The sequence below is a fragment of the Stegostoma tigrinum genome, chromosome 22, assembly GCF_030684315.1.
Source record: "Stegostoma tigrinum isolate sSteTig4 chromosome 22, sSteTig4.hap1, whole genome shotgun sequence".
NCBI classification, from domain to species: Eukaryota; Metazoa; Chordata; class Chondrichthyes; order Orectolobiformes; family Stegostomatidae; genus Stegostoma; species Stegostoma tigrinum.
This window is the reverse complement of record NC_081375.1, coordinates 44,000,148-44,017,621: the sequence shown is the minus strand read 5'-3', so window position 1 is coordinate 44,017,621 and position 17,474 is coordinate 44,000,148. Positions and strand designations below refer to the sequence as shown.

At 43.6% G+C, this 17,474-nt stretch overlaps 1 protein-coding gene across 2 annotated transcripts in view; it reads left to right on the top strand.

Annotated features, from left to right (window-relative positions):
* Nucleotides 1-17,474, top strand: part of LOC125463674 (dynein axonemal heavy chain 9-like) — a 453,254-nt gene that overhangs the window by 21,455 nt on the left and 414,325 nt on the right. For both annotated transcript variants that reach the window (XM_059653804.1, XM_059653803.1), the window contains exons 4-7: nucleotides 4,327-4,457; nucleotides 10,988-11,199; nucleotides 13,988-14,221; nucleotides 16,528-16,695. In XM_059653804.1, coding sequence (XP_059509787.1) covers nucleotides 4,327-4,457; nucleotides 10,988-11,199; nucleotides 13,988-14,221; nucleotides 16,528-16,695 — 745 coding nt within the window. The remainder of the gene's footprint in view (nucleotides 1-4,326; nucleotides 4,458-10,987; nucleotides 11,200-13,987; nucleotides 14,222-16,527; nucleotides 16,696-17,474) is intronic.

Sequence of the window (17,474 nt, the reverse complement as noted above, 5' to 3'; positions counted from 1 at the left end):
TATTAAATATTCTACATCTTAGAAGTTTGTGAGGACCCAAAACTTTTTCTGTTCTGTAGTAACAGCATTGGCTCATTTTCTTGAGCTGATGATGTCACTCTAACGGTTTTGTTAGAGAGTACCACGCAGCGAGGTGATTGAAAACCATCATAGAAAAAGGTATGGATTGCTCTTTCCTCTCAATTACGACATTCAAACTTGAGAATTTTCAAGTAGTTTTTAAAATTCATTCATGGGATGAGGGTGTCACTGGCTAGGCCAACATTTATCACACAGAGAAGTTAAGAGTCAACCACGTTGTTGTGAGGCTGGTGTCATGTGACCAGAACATTACCTGGGTGTCTCGATTAACAGCCCAGTGATAATACCACGAGGCCGTCACCTCCCCCTCTACCAAAAGGGAGATTTGAAGATATCTGAATTCAAGCTGAATGTTGCTCTCATTATAGAGTCTAAATACTGCATTTGTGATATTTCATTTGTGTTGGGAACCTAACACAAGAAACAACAGTGCACTTCAATTTAATTTTATTTAGTTTGACCAACCATGATGTCCCAATGATTGTGAATATCTAGGGTCAGATTACAATGCATGCATTGCAGTGAAACTTCATGTATTTAAAGCATTCTCTCTCATCCTGGTCTCCCTTTTTTTCCATGTCATCCAACAGAGTGATCCTTAATCTCTAACTTTGTCCCTCTGGACAAGCAGGGCCCATACATGGCTTTACTGATCTGTGTGTGGTGGCATGACCAAGAAGAGTGAATTGGTGGTGGAGGCTATTTGAGCCTGTGTCTCAAGGCTGCTATGTATTGTTCTTTCAATTCCACCTGAGCTCCATGTCTTCAGATTGCAAACAGAAAAAGCTTCATTAGAAGTCATACATCCTTCGCACCATAGGATTTATTTGGAGCTACGTAGCTGTACTCCCATTCTTTCCATGAAGCCCATGTGTGTTATTTATTGTGAACTCCTCCTGGACTGATAAGCTGTTGTAACCCCCTTGTTTAAGAAAGGATCAAGGCAAAAGATGGAAAATTATAGGCCGATGAGCCTAACCTCGGCTGTTGGTAAAATTCTAGAATCTATTGTTAAGAATGAGATTTCTAAATTCTTGGAAGTGCAGGGTCAGGTTAGAATGAGTCAATGTGGATTTAGTAAGGGGAAGTCGTGCCTGACAAACCTGTTAGAATTCTTTGAAGAGGCAACAAGTAGGTTAGACCAGGGATAACAGTGGATGTTATCTATCCAGACTCCCAAAAGGCCTCTGATAAGGTGCCTCATGGGAGGCTGCTGAGTAACGTGAGGGCCCATGGTGTTGGAGGTGAGCTACTGGCTTGGATTGAGGATTGGCTGTCTGAAAGAAGGCAGAGTTGGGATAAAAGGCCCTTTTTTGAAATGGCAACCGGTGACAAGTGGTGACCCTCAGGGTTCAGGGTTGGGGCCACAGCTGTTCACTTTATATATTAATGATCTGGATGAAGGGACTGGGGGCATTCTGGCAAAGTTTGCCGATAATACGAAGATAGGTGGACAGGCAGGTAGTACTGAGGAGGTGGTGAGGCTGCAGAAAGATTTAGACAGTTTAGGAGAGTGGTCCAGGAACTGGCTGATGAAATTCAACGTGAGCAAATGCGAGGCTTTGCACTTTGGCAAAAAGAATACAGGTATGGACTGTTTTCTAAATGGTGAGAAAAATTCGTAAAGCAGAAGTACAAAGGGATCGGGGAGTGTTGATCCAGGATTCTCTAAAGGTTAACTTGCAGGTAGAGTCCATGATTAAGAAAGCGAATGTAATGTTGTCGTTTATCTCAGGAGGGTTGGAATATAAAAGCAGTGATGTGCTTCTGAAACTTTATAAAGCTCTAGTTAGGCCCTATTTAGAATACTGTGTCCAATTTTGGGCCCCACACCTCAGGAAGGACATACTGGCGCTGGAGCGTGTCCAGCGGAGATTCTCACGGATGATCCCTGGAATGGTAGGTTTAACGTATGATGAGCGGCTAAGGATCCTGGGATTGTATTCATTGGTGTTTAGAAGGTTGAGGGGAGATCGAATAGAAACTTACAAGATAATGTATGGCTTAGAAAGGGTGGATGCTGGGATGTTGTTTCCATTAGGCGGGGAGACTAGGACCTGTGGGCACAGCTGTAGAATTAGAGGGAGTCAATTTAAAACGGAAATGAGGAGATATTTCTTCAGCCAAAGAGTGATGGGCCTGTGGAAAACATTGCCCTGCAGTGCAGCGGAGGCCAGGACGTCAAGGCAGAGATCGATAAATTCTTGATCTCACAAGGAATCAACGGCTATGGGGAGAGTGCAGGGAAGTGGAGTTGAAATGCCCATCAGCATGATTTAAATGGTGGAGTGGACTCGATGGGCCAAATGGCCTTACTTCCACTCCTATGTCTTATGGTCTTTTGGTCTTAATGATGTACATTGTGAAGCCTCATTGCTAAGAAGCTATCACTTGTCATTCTTTAATGCAGCTCATGCACGTGGTGAAACCTACCATTCTTTGACATTTTGGTCTTGTCAATTTCAGCCTGAGACAACATTTTCCAAGAAGAAATGAACAAAATTGAACGTTTGTAAGAAACGGAAAGCTCTCTTTTTTTGTTTGTTGATGAGAGTGAGGAATTGAGCAGCAAACGTTGCTTCGAGAGAAATACCGTCCTATTCCCATTTTACATTGGCCCAGTAATCAGATCAAAAAGAAAGCAAGTTTAGTTTCAGTGATAATGGGAACTGCAGATGCTGACGAATCCAAGATAACGAAGGGTGAAGCTGAATGAACACAGCAGGCCAAGTAGCATCTCAGGAGCACAAAAGCTGACGTTTCAGACCTAGACCCTTCATCAGTTTAGTTTCCCCAGGTTATGGGAGGAAATGCCAAGCTTCAGCTCCCTATTGTGCCTGCCCAATGGAAAGGATATCTGCATTAATGGGGCTCGGGTGGGGTGGTGGTGAGGTGACATTCATAGCGCCATAGAGCACAGAAACTGACCTTTCAGTCCAGCCCGACCAGGCCAACCATAATCCCAAACTAAACAAGAACGACCTGCCTGCACTTGGCCCAAATCCTCCAAGCCTATCCCGTTCATGAACTTAGCCAAATGTCTTTCAACCATGGTAACTGTACCCATGTCCACCATTTCATTTAGAAGTTTATTCCACACATTCACTGCTCTCGGTGTTTTAAAAAAAAAGTCACCCCTCATGTCCTTTCTCCTTTCCCCTTAAAAATATCCACCCTTGTCTTGACATCTCCCACCCTAGGTAAAATACCCTAGCCATTCACCTTATTTATACCTCTCGTTTTATAAACCGATATGAGGTCACCCCTCAACCTCCTACACTCCATTGAAAAAAATCCCCAGCCTATCCTGCCTCCCCCTATAACTCAAACCATCCGTTCTGAACAACACCCAACAGGATGACCTGAACTGGACACGGTATTCCAGAAGAGGTCTCACCAACATCCTGTACTACCTCAACTTGACGCCTCAACTCCTTTGTTCAAAGGTCTGAGCAGTGAAGTCCCAGACTGACATGTGGTACCACCTGCAGACAAATAGTTGGTGGATACCTAACCAACATCTCCATAAGGGTAACCAAAATCTCTTTGCGAAGTAGGTGACAACATTACCGTAAGTCAGAATATTAAAATTATTATCAGATGTTTTTCTGTAAGATTCAGAAGAGGAAAATTCTGTGGGGAATGATAAAGCAAAGTTAATGCTAGCTCTCTCCAATCCTTGCTTAAAATTCCTGTGTTTAATGTCAGTAGTTACGAAGCATGGTGTAGCATAAGTGGTTTCTCATAGAATCTCTACAGTGTGGAAACAGGCCCTTCGGCCCAACAAGTCCACAGCGACTCTCCAAGGAGCATCCTGCCCAGGCTGCATCCCCCTACCCCTTCCCTGTAACCCTGCATTTCCCATGGCTAACACACCTCACCTACATATCCCTGAACACTACGGATAATTTACCATAGCCAATCCACCTAACCAGCACATCTTTGGACTGTGGGAGGAAACTGGAGCACCTGGAGGAAACCTGCGCAGACACGAAGTGACTGTGCAAACTCCACACAGACAGTCGCCTGCGGCTGGAACCGATGCCAGGTTCCCTGGTGATGTGAGGGAGCAGTGCTAACCATTGAGCCACCGCATTTTGAGATGAATTGCTAGAACTGTACTGTCAGCCAGAGTGTATTGCTGATGCTTCCAACAGGCTCGGAAGCTAAATGGAATTCTCCTGTTCCTGTGTTCCTGTTTGCTAAAGATTTTTTGTTTTCCTTTACGATTTCATCATGCCTCAGGTGCAGCAACCTGGAATGTATTTATGATCAACTGAAGTCTAAGAAGGTGCACCTGATGGTGGAACTACTGAAGAGGATGGAGAGCAGCTACTTCCCAGTGTTCAAAACCATGTTCAGTGACGTTGTTGCAGGTTAGCCCTCAGGCGCGAGAGACAATTAAAATTTCCTCTGACTGTGTCGTTGCAGTTGAAAATAAACTTTTATTTTGAGTTTCCTTTGATACATTATTATGTCAGCATCGAAAATCAGGTAAATGTTTATTTACTAAACTGTTGCATTGAACTAGAAAGAAAACACTGAGAGCACTCGGCAAGTCAGATAGCATCTGTGAAGAGAGAGGCAGTATTGACTGACTGTTCTTTGGCCAGTTTAACCCTCGTATTGGGCAGGACCTTTAGATACTGATGGGACTGAGTGTGGTGGTGTGAAGGTTTTTCCAAGCCATTCGACATGTGGCCATTTTCCTCCAAGCCCACTGAGGCTTAGAGGACTGGCTGTAGCTTATTTTCCACCGACAGACCGTGGGAGTCGGCGTTTCAGCAAGACTCTGAGATCCTCCCTGTTGGCCAGGCTGGCCAGTGGATTAGTTCCCTAATCATGCCTTTGTGACCTGGCTGCTGAAGACATTACTCAGTTTAGAAGCTTAAGAAGCTCTTTAAAGGCATTTCAATAAGGGGGTGCCTCTTTCTGACTTGGGGTCCTGGAGGGCCTACTACTGACTGAGACTGGGACTGGAAGACAGACCCTTCTGAGGAAGGGTTGCTGGACCTGAAACATTAACTCTGTTTTCTCCTTCACAGATGTTGCCAGACCTGCTGAGCTTTTCCAGCAACTTTGTTATTTTTTTCCTGGGACTGGAAGAGTGGACTTGTGTGGGGGGAGCTGTGACGGTGGGAGATAAAAACCAGTGTCAGAGAGCTCCATCGGTCCACTTCTACCAGTCAGAACTGAAGTGTGATGTTCCAGGAAAGCAGGGAGGTGATTGCTAGGTATTTCCTCTGTGTCTCTTTTTGTTCAGTCTGATTTAGTGGTGTAAGTCATGAGATGTTAATCCAGATGCAGACTTCAGTTAGGAAATTTGTTTCTAAAATACTTGAAATCCAAATTGATTGAGTGGAATGGAACTGGCTTGCAGCTTTAGTGTGTGGGAGCTGGTGGATGCTGGTGCAACCTGCAGTGAACACACCTACTGCAAGTGTTGACCACTCAGGAACATTGGCTCAGAGTTGATGCGCTGCAGACACTGCAATGCATCAGGACGGGGTATCTGATCACTTTTTATTTCAGGTTTTGCAGTTCTGTGAAGAGTCGAACTGAGAGTTAAAGCTGTTTGCCCCTCCACAGATGCTACTGGACCTGCTGAGCTTCGCCAGCATTCCCCATGCTTGTTTCTGCTTTCCAGCATCTGCAGTATTGTGCCTTTATATGACAATCTTTTGGGAGACCCCTTCAGTTAATTACGTCAAATCGACAAAATGATCAGGCACGGGGGGGTGTGACTGTGAGGCTGTTGCTCCCAGTTTGGATGAGGGCTCAAACTGTGCAGAGAATGAGCAAACTGATTGCAGCACCATGATCTAGAGCACCATTCAAGTTGGGGCGAAAAAATAAAAGGTCATATTGATTTGGATTAGCAGAGTTTGGGAAATTGATACAGTTCTCTGTGGCAAAGACAGGGAGCCTCAAAGGCTGTGTTCCCTACCTTGTGCAAAGGTTAAGTACATCAGCATGGTGGCTCAGTGATTAGCAGCCTCACAGCACCAGGGACCTGGGTTCGATTCCGCCCTTGGGTGATTGTCTGTGTGGAGTTTGCATGTTCTCCCCCTGTCTGCTTGGGTTTCCTCCGGGTGCTCCGGTTTCCTCCCACAGTTCAAAGATGTGCAGGTTAGGTGGATTGGCCGTGCTAAATTGCCCGTAGTGTTCAGGGAGGTGTGGATTAGGGGGATGGGTCCAGGTGGTGTGGTGTGTTGGTGTGGACTTGTTGGGCTGAAGGGCCTGTTTTCACACTGTAGGGATTCTATATTATAAAAATAAATCTCTTCTGGGCTGGAGAGGAAGTTAGTGTGTGGTGGGAACGATGCAATTGTCGTGGATCATGTAGATACCAACAAAATGGGTAGGACTAGGAAAGGGGTTCTACTAAGGGATTGCGTACAGCTCAGGGCTAATTTAGAAAAAAAACAGAACTACAAAGATGATCTCAGGATTGCTACCTGAACCATGCAAAAATTGACATAGGGTAAATAAGATGAGTGATGATCATGTGGATCTAAGATTCAGGTGGAAGAATGGGCTTCTGATTTGTGGGGTACTGGTACCAACTGTTGGGCAAGAGAGAGCTGCTCTATTAGAGTGAGCTTCATTTGAACCATGCTGAGACCAGTGTCCTAGTGAATTGTATAACTAAGGTTATAGATAAGGTTTCAAACTAATGAGGGCGGGGGGGGAAGTCGGGCTCAGTTGATAGAAGGTTTAACAAATCAGAAAGAAATAAGATATCAGAGATACAGAGTAGTGAAGAGGTGAATGAAAATCCAGGTCTGGCAGGAAGGGGCAAAAAATGGAGGTAGAAGAGTGCAGCAGAAATCAGAATAAGTAATAACAAGGAAAATCAAGGCGTAAGGTCCTTTAGTGAATGCATAAGAGTATTTGTAGCATGATAGAATACATGCAGGCACAGATAAAAAATAAATGAAAAGGAGGTGACAACTGTTTGTGAGAACTGGCTATAGGATGATCAGGACTGGAGGAGCATCAATATTTAAGGGTATTTTAAAGTTTGGGAAAAATAATGGTCATACAGCATATGACTCGATGATTAAGAGGTGTATTGATCTAGTGGTGAGTTGTGACAAGGGCTCAATAGCTTGTGATGTGGAATCAGTTTGGTGGAAGTAAGGAATAACAAGGGAAAGAAGTCCAAGGGTGTGAGGTACCAAGAGGCCCTTGAAAATTAGCATCACTGTATGATAAAGTATAAATTGAGAATTATTAACGCAGGTGAGAAGGGCATTGCAAGTGTTTCAGGTGATTTTTAATCTGGATTTTGACTGGAAAAGTTGGGTGGACAATGGTAAGATGGAAGATAGATTTTTGGAGTGTATTGAAGATTGCTTCCTTGAGCTACATGAGAACAGGCTATTGCTGGTCTGGTAATGTGAAACTAGTAATGTATAATGACGTAGGAATAATAAGAGATCTTGGACGGGATCGTGATCATGTCATGATAGAATTTCAAATTCGGTTTTGAGGGAGAGCAGCACACGTCTTAAGTCAATGTCCTCAACTTAAATAGGTGCAGTTACAGAGTATGAAGGAATGGTGGCACGGTGGCTCAGTGGTTAGCACTGCTGCCTCACAGTGCCAGGGACCTGGTTTCAATTCCACCCTCGGGTGACTGGCTGTGTGGAGATTGCATGTTCTCCCTGTTACTGCGTGGGTTTCCTCTGGGTGCTCTGGTTTCCTCCCACAGTCCAAAGATGCGCAGGCTAGGTGGATTGGCCATGATAAATTGCCCACAGTGCCCAGGGATGTTTCGGTTAAGTTGGTTAAACATGGGAAAATGCAGTAGTAGGGGAATGGGTCTGGATGGAATGCTCTCTGAAGGGGTAGTGTGGACTTGTTGGGCCAAATAGCCTGTTTCTACACTGTAGGGATTGTAAGATTCTATGAATTGTTTAAAACAGGCTGGGCAAATAAACTGAGGAGCTGGACAGTGACAGAAATTTCAGCAGATATTTCAGATTTATTCCAGTCAAAAAGAAAGCCTCGATAAGAAGGATGAGCCACCCAAAAGAGAAAGTATTGAATGAAAAGCTAAGGCAGTATGTAGTGGCAAAAAACTAATGACAGGTCAGAGGATTTGGGATTTTTGTGAGGAATCAGCTGTGGATGACTAAAAAGCTTATGAAGGGGAGAAAACTGATTATAAAAGTAAATTGGCAAGATATAATTAAAAAAAAAATGCAAACTTCTATGGGTACAGGGCAACAGTTATTTAAAACGGAAATATGAAGGAATTTCTTCTCTAAGGGTAGTGAATGTTTGGAAGTCTCTTCCTCCAGAAAGTTGTGGAGGCTAGGACACTGAAAGTATTTAAAGAGGAAGAAGATAAATTCTTTTTGGAATTTTGAGGGCTCTGAGGAGTTGGCAAGCAAGAGGAAGCCTGGCACAGTTCAGATATAATGCTATGGGATGGAGGAGTAGCTCAGGTAGCTGAATGGCCTACTCTTGCTCCAGTTTATTCTGTTCTTGTATAAGGTGACTGTCCAGCTTTGAGACCCCAGTTACTATTTGCAATTCCAGGGTGAGCCTGCCCTCTGACCACTGATGAACCAGTTGAGGAATAGTCACAGCTGGGTGACTGCTCCACACATTGTGAGGGAATGTCAGGGTCTAAAAGGTGATCCTTGTGCAGCCACTCTGTTTCCTTCTCCATAAATGCTTTCTGACCCGAGTGTTTTCAGATTTTTGTTTTCAGACTTGCACCATCTGCAATATTTCCGTTTTGTTTCAAAGATCTGTCCTTTTGTGAATATATGTACTATGACTCTCAAAGTCTATGGCTAAAATCTGCTAAAGCCCAGAAAGTTAAGTGAGCAAATTATGACTGCTGTATAGACTATTGATTTTGGCCTTCCATTTGCTTTCTTTTAGTTCCTAGGCGTATGTACAACTGTGTTATCTCTTGTTCTATCTTCGTCAATCTCACGGCTCTGGGATTTGTAAGAGTTTTCTCAGTTGATGCAACACTACACCACACTGCTATGGGAATAAAATTTGTTGCTTTAAAGTCAAAGTTTTGTTGTGTTAATGATGTGATGTTCAAATTTCTCTGAAGACTGATATAGCTGTGCCTTGAAATGTTCTCCTCTTTCTGCCTCACTCTGCAGCAAGGCAAAACACATGTAAAGCTGGAAGCCATCAGTAGAATGCTCACACAGAAGACGTCACTAATCCCAGTGGAAAAGTGACAGACTGTGACATGCCATGTTGAATTACTAAATACTTGAGCATCTGTAAGCTGATTCAGCTCAGCCTAAGCAACAGTTGTTTGCGGCTAAACCATTTCGCGTAATCCTAGGTTGCTCCGGGAAGCGAGAAAGGAGGTTGCTAAGCCGCTGGCGAAGGTCTTTGCTTCCTCACTCTCCACGGGAGTCGTACCGGAAGATTGGAGGGGGGCAAATGTTGGTCCTTTTTTCAAGAAAGGGAATAGGGAAATCCCTGGAAATTACAGACCAGTCAGTCTTACGTCTGTGATCAGCAAGGTTTTGGAAAGAATTCTGAGGGATAAGATTTATGACTATTTGGAAAAGCATGGCGTGATTAAAGGGAGTCAGCATGGCTTCGTGAGGGGCAGGTCATGCCTTACAAATCTTATTGAGTTCTTTGAGGAAGTCAGGAGATAGGTTGACGAGGGTCGAGCAGTGGATGTGGTGGACATGGACTTCAGCAAGGCATTTGAAAAGGTTTCCAATGGCAGGCTCATTCAGAAAGTCAGGAGGTATGGGATACAGGGTGATTTGGCTGTGTGGATTCAGAATTGGTTGGCTGACAGGTGGCAGAGAGTGGTTGTAGATGGTAAGTATTCTGCCTGGAGGTCAGTGCTGAGTGGTGTCCCGCAGGGCTCTGTCCTTGGGCCTCTGCTCTTTGTAGTTTCTATAAATGACTTGGATGAGGAGGTTGAGGGGTGGGTCAGTATGTTTGCTGATGACACAAAGGTTGGAGGTGCCGTTGATAGTATCGAGGGCTATTGCAGGCTTCAGCGAGACATTGACAGAATGCAGAGCTGGGCTGAATAATGATAGATGGAGTTCAACCTGGATAAATGCAAAGTGATGCATTTTGGAAGGTCGAACCTAAATGCTGAATATAGGATTAAAGGCAGGATTCTTGGCGGTGTGGAGGAACAGCGGGATCTTGGTGTTCAAGTGCATAGCTCCCTCAAAGTTGCCACCCAGGTGGATGAGGTTGTTAAGAAAGCATATGGTGTTTTGGCTTTCATTAACAGGGGGATCGAGTTTAAGAGCCGCGAGGTTATGCTGCAGCTCTGTAAAACCCTGGTGAGACCACACTTGGAATATTGTGTCCAGTTCTGGTCGCCATATTATAGGAAAGATGTGGAGGCTTTGGAGAGGATGCAAAGGAGGTTTACCAGGATGCTGCCTGGACTGGAGGGCTTGTCTTATGAGGGGAGGTTGACTGAGCTCGGACTTTTCTCTCTGGAGAGAAGGAGGAAGGGAGGTGACCTGATCGAGGTGTACAAGGTAATGAGAGGCATGGATAGAGTCGATAGCCAGAGACTTTTCCCCAGGGCAGGATTGACTGCCATGAGGGGTCATAGTTTTAAGGTGTTAGGAGGAAGGTATAGAGGAGATGTCAGAGGGAGGCTCTTCACCCAGAGAGTTGTGAGCGCATGGAATAGTTTACCAGTGGTAGTCGTGGAAGCGGAGTCATTAGTGACATTTAAGCGACTGCTGGACATGCACATGGACAGCAGTGAATTGAGGGGAATGTAGGTTAGGTTATTTTATTTTTGGATTAGGATTATTCTAGGCACAACATCGTGGGCCGAAGGGCCTGTACTGTGCTGTACTTTTCTATGTTCTATGTAATGAAGAGGTTTTATTTTGTCTAATTTTGTTTTTCAATCTGCCACTAGCTCTGACTGAGGCGAGGGATATTAATCTGCATTTGAAAACACTCCAGCGCTATTTTGAGGATATTGAGAATGTGGAGTTCAATGAGGTGAAGCCCCTAATTAGCTGCCTCATGCACTTGGTGTGTCTAATCTGGGCTAGATCCAAATATTACAACACTCCAGCACGTATCATTGTCCTCCTACAGGAGAGCTGCAACCTCCTCATTCAACAGGTATGATGGGTAAAACTGCTTTGTGAAGTACAACATAAAATTTTGCACTGTGAACTCGTTCCGTTTTCATTGACCACTGGCTGCATCCACTTTGATCCATGTGGGTTCTTTGGTTACCATTTGCTGGGGGATGCCAGCACTTGCAAGCTCCCCTTCACACCACCCTGACTTGGGATTGTACTACTATTCTTTCACTGTTCATAAGATCCTGGGGTCCGTCCTTAATGGCATTGTGGGTCTACCTACAGCACATGGATTGCAGCTGTTCAAGAAGGCAGCTCATAGCCCCTTCTCAAAGGCAGCTAGGGAGAAGCAATAAGTTCTGGCCCAGCCAGCAATACCCATGCCCCACCAGCAAACAAAAACAAAATGCGAAATGACACAGTCTTACACATGCGAGCTCTGGCTCAATCGACAGCAGAAGAACAGAGTTTTGGTCGTTATAATCCTACCGTCTTTGGGAGTTTGCTTTGTCAAAAGTGGCTGTTCGCAGTAAATTTCCTGCATTACGATAGGCACTGCGCTTCAAAAAGTGCATTGAGATGTTCTGGGGTCATGAAAGATGCTGGCATAAATGTGTGTCTGTCTTTCTGTTAAACAGTCAAAATGCTAATCTTTGACTTGCAAAATTTTGTGAGTAATTTGATCCTTATTAATGTTGCCATGTTGTCAGCTTGTTCTAGGTCCCATACAATCAGAAACAGGGAAAGTTATAATGGGAAACAAAGAGATGTCAGACCAATTCAATGCATAGAGATAGCATATTTCAGTTCTGCCTTCACAAAGGAGAACACAAATAATGCCCCAAAAATGTTGGAGAACACAAAGTCTACTGAGAGGAAGGAACTGAAGGAAATAAGTAGGGAATGGTGTTGGGGAAATTGATGGGATTTAAGGTTTGGCAAATCCCCAGGGTCTGATGATCTACAGCCCACAGTACTTAAGGAAGTGGCCCTACAAATAATAGATGCATGAGTGGTCATCTTTCAAGATTCCATAGACTCTGGAACAGCTCCTGTGAATTGGTGGATGACTACTATAACTCCACTAGTTTGAAAAAGGTTGTAGAGAGAAACCAGGGATTGATAGTCTGGTCAGCCTGATATCAGTGTGAGAGAAAATTCCATAGTCCACTCTAAAAGATTTTAATAGCAGGGCACTTGGAAAATAGTGACAGGATTGGATAGAATCGGCACAGATTTACAACAGGAAAATCATGGTTTACAAATCTATTGGAATTTTTTAATGCACCTTGTAGAGCTGATTTGAGGGCAACAGCGATTCAGTTAGACTTTAAAGAGACATTTGATACAATCCAAAATAAGAGTCTATCATGTAAAGTTAACGCACATTGGATTGGGAAGTAGTGTATTGAAATGCATTGAGAACTGGTGGGATAGACAGGAAACAAAGAATAGGAAGAAAACGATAATTTTCTGAGTGACAGCCAGTGACTAATGCAGTACCACAGGGATCAGCACTTTGACCCAGCTATCCACAATATATATGAATGATGTGGATGAGGGAACTAAGTGTAATATCTCCAAGTTTGCAGATGACACACAGCTGGGTAGGAGGGTGAGCTGTGAGGAGGATGCAGAGATGCGTCGGTGTGATTTGGACAGGCTGAGAGTGTGGGCAAAAGTGTGACATATGAAGTATCAACTTTAGTAGCAAAAACAGGAAGGCAGTTTATTATCTGAATGGTGACAGCTTAGAAAAGGGAGAGATGCACTGAGGCCTGGGGGCACTTGTACACCAGTCAGTGAAAGTAAGCATGCGAGTGCAGCAGGTAATGAAGAAGGCACGTGATATGTTGGCCTTCATAGCGAGAGGATTTGAATACAGGCGTAGGGATTTCTTGCTGCAGTTATACAGAGATCACACCTGCAGTATTGTGTGCAGTTTTGCAGTTTTCCTTACCTGAGGAAGGATGTTCTGGTTTGAGAGGGAGTATAACGAAGGTTTGTCAGACTGATGCCTGGAATAGCAGGGGCTGATGTATGAAGAGAAACTGCAATGGTTAGGAGTATGGTCACTGGAGTTTAGAAGAATGAAACCTATAAATTTCAAACTGGACTAAATGGGGTAAATTCAGAAAACATGTTCCTGGTGACTGGGGAGCCCCGAACCAGAGGTCACCATCTAAGGATATGGGGTAGGCTGCTTTTGACTGAGATGAGGAAATATTTCCTTATCCAGAGAGTGGTAAGCCTCTGGAGATTCTCTGTGGAGAACAAAGCGTCACATTTTTTCAAGAAGGAGTTAGATATAATTCTTACACTGAATGTCTTCAAGCAGAAGTTAGGTATCGTTCTCATGGCAAAAGGCTTCAAAGGGTAGGGGGAGGCATTGGGGAACATGGGACTGAATTGGATGATCAGCCACGTTCATGTGGAATTTAGGAGCAGGCTCAAATGGCCGAACGGCCTATTCCAGCTGCAGTTTTCTATGTTTCATTTCAGGCTGGTGTTCATACTTGCCTGTGACTCCATAGCTCCATTCAATGTTCTGCCAGTGTCCTTGCTGTAAAATGGTGCCACCTGAAACTGGCACTCCATTATGACTCACTGACCTCTTTGGCGAGCCCTTTGCCATTGCTGATAGCCAGTCTTCAGGGAATGCTGCTACAATTGCTAACTGAGCCACTGGTTTTCACAAGTCATAAGATTGAACATTAATATTGTGAAGTACAACATCCCTGGGGTCCTGACCATTCAGTAAATCCACCAGAATCACTTTGAATTCAGTTAGTGACTGGAGCATGTTGCATGTTTTCATGTTGCAGTCTCGTACTTATCTTAATCCAGAAGACATTTTGAAAGGCGAGGTTGAGGAAAGCTTGAGCAAGGTACAGGAGGCTATTGAGATCTTGTGCCGATTCAAGCAAATTTATGAAGAAAAGCGAGGAAATCTGCAAATGTACTACGAGCAAGGTGAAAACATGAAACAGTGGGACTTTAATTCTCTCCTGATCTTCACCCGATTGAATTGCTATCTTGATAGACTTCTGCAGATTGAGGTAGGATTATAATCATTGCTCATGGTGTGCATTAGAATCCAATATGAAAATAATTCTTCCAAATATCTTGCTTGTTTCAGAAATTGTCTTTGTCAATGGGGAAGTGATGACTAAAATACATGTGTGATTTAAATGATCTATTCTGTATGGGGCGGGGTGTGTGTGTGTGTGTGTGTGTGTGTGTGTGTGTGTGTGTGTACTGCCGAAACACCAGGATGACCTGGGAGCCATAAGACATGGGGGGTTGGTTGAATTGCTGCTCTGCACCTGGAGCTCTCAATCTGGACAGCACTATTGTAGTAACGGTTATGGCCAACTGCCCTGCAGATTTTCATTGTTAGTCCAGGTTTTGAGTGGACTTCAGAATTGTTGTGAACTATAGTCAATGTGATGAATCCTTTTGAAAAGTGAGGCCAGAAGGTCCACCTTGCCCTCCTCCCTCCTTCAGCACCCAAACCAATCCATGAATGCCTGGGCTGTCAGTGAAAATGGCAGAGGAGGATAGGAGGCTTAGCTATAAGCGTAGACATCCATTAGTCTGCTGAAACACCTGAGCACCATAGTCAACATTGTTTGAGCTATTGCTCCATGATCTCTTATGTCAAATTGACAAAGTTTGGATGCACAGCATTTAAATGCTGTCATTTCTTTTATCAACACATTAAAGGTCCAGATAACTGACAATTCTATTGGGTTGGAATAAAGGGATTTATTTCAAAGTGGTGCAAAAGTAATAAATGACTTGTTGATTTTAAAGCTTTTGCACTTCATACTGTCATTATGGGATTCAACCTTTAGAAACAGAGTATGGGAGGTGAATGGGTATGGAATTGTCCTAGCCTGGCATGTGGGCCTTAGGGGCCACAGGGTCAGGTGGAGGGGCATGAGTGACATGGACGGAGGATGAGGAGTGTATCGCAAATGAGGATGTGTTGAAGGTGAGCGATAGAGGTGTTACTTGATTCATGGTAACCTTTTCATTACATTGTTCTGAGAAATTTAAAAAAAAAAATTCTGCTTTGAATATTCTCAAAGTAGAGAAAATTCCAAGTATTTGGCCATGCTTGAAGCTAATTCATTATTATTGTCCTTTGATTCAGCACTCTCAGTCCCATTCATCTCCATTTTTCTTTTTAATAATTTAAATATTTTCCTTTTCTCCAAAGGAAATAAGTTTTCAAAATCTGATGAAGAGTCAATGAACTCAATGTTAGCACATTCGTCCAGACATAATACCTGACCTGATGAGTTTTTCCAGCATTTTCTGTCTTTATTTCTGAATTTCAGCATCCTCAGTGTTTTACTTTCACTGAGATAAATGCACAACTTATAATCCATCTTCACTACAAACATCTGAATCAGGAGCAGGTGTCAGCTATTTGGCTCCTTGCACCTTCTCTTACATTTGATATGAGATTAAATCTTCCAAGCATTCTCAACATTACTGCCCTCAAAACAAGAGGAATGTGAAGGAGCGAAATGCTTTCACACTGTTTTTGACCGAATGGCCAGTACCAAGGTCGACAGTGTGTATGGAGCTAGGGGCCCAACTTTTCAATTAGCAAGAAATTTTAGTCCAGATCTCTGAACGAAGCTGAGAATTGGAGAGCTGCCACCATTTTTTTGGTATCAATGTAGAAAATGTCTCCTTGCAACGTCAGTGCTTTACTACATAATCATCTTTTGCTACACATCACTGTGCTTCTCAAATAGCCTGCCTAACCTGACTGAGATCGATACGTTCAAATGCGATCAGCAGTTAACCTGTAGTCTTTTCTTCATCTGATGAGTTCGGAAGGAGTGTCACAGTGGTAAATAGACATTTAGAGTTTCCGAACATTAAATGTGTGAGTATTTGTTCAGTTTAGAGGATGTCTTCAACTAATGGGTCCATTCCTCTCTGCTGAACTGGTGTGGATTACCAATTGCTGCACTTGTTTCCATGCCATCTTTGTGCAGGCATCTTGCCTTTCACTTTATCATGGTCTCCACCTTAGATCGTTGATCATTCACCCAGGCTTCTTGAGAAGAACCGAGGAATGCATTTCAAATCAGACTTGTGAGCCGTTTGAAGGAAAGAGTCAAAATTATGAAGCAAATGTTGCAAAATGATATGATCACGACTAAAGTGAGTTTGAGCATTAGCAAGGTTCTGTTATACAAAAATATGGTAACCACATTCTTAGAAGAACAGACACCTTCTCTTCAATTCCTTGCACTGGTGGCATTTACAGAGATTGTTTATCTGTAAAACTGACAGAGTGGTTATTGATTTAAATAGCTTTTAGTTTTCTGCTTATTATTAGGACTTTCTGGTGACAGCACAAGATATATTTAAGCTGGAAAAACTTGAATTTGGAGGGATCCGTGGCAAGATTCTGAGCCAGCAGGTGGCAAGAATTTATGAGGAATTCCAGGAGATGTATAAAACCTTTACAGACCATACTTATGACTGTTTGGATCCTGATAACCAGGTAGGTGGGTACTTGCCATACGTTCAGATTTTGAAGGACTTTATTTGTATTAGATTTGTAGGGTCATATGGTACGCAAACAGACCCTTCACTCCAACTCATCCATGCTGATCAAAAGTCCCAATCTGACCTAGTTGCATTTGCCAGCCTTTTGCCCATATCCATCTAAACCCTTCCTATTCATATATTCATCCATATGCCTTTTAAATGGTGAAATTGTACCCACCTTCAGCACTTCCTCTGGCAGCTCATTCCATATGCGCACCACCCTCTGTGTGAAAAGTTGCCCCTCAGGTCTCTCTTAAATCTTTCCCCTCTCACCTTAAACCAGTTTTCTCTAGTTTTGGACTCCCCACCCTCGGAAAAAGACCTTGGTTGTTTAGCCTATCCATGCCCCTCAAGATTTTATAAACCTTGATAAAGTCGCCCCTCAGCCTCCAGTGCTCCAGGGGAAAATGCCTATTCAGCCTCTCTCTATAACTCAAACTCTCCAGTCCCAGCAGTATCTTGATAAATCTTTTCTACACCCTCTCAAGTTTAACAACATCCTGCCTATTAGAAGAGTGACCAGAATTGTATGCAGTATTCCAAAAGTGACCACATCAATGTCCTGTGCAGCTGTGACATAATGTCCCAACAATGTTCTGATCAATGAAGGCCAGTGTGCCAAACACATTCTTCACCACCCTGCCTAGCTGCAACTCCACTTTCAAGGAACTATGCACCTGCCCCCCTCGGTCTCCTTGTTTGGTAACGCACCCTACAGACCTACTATTAAGT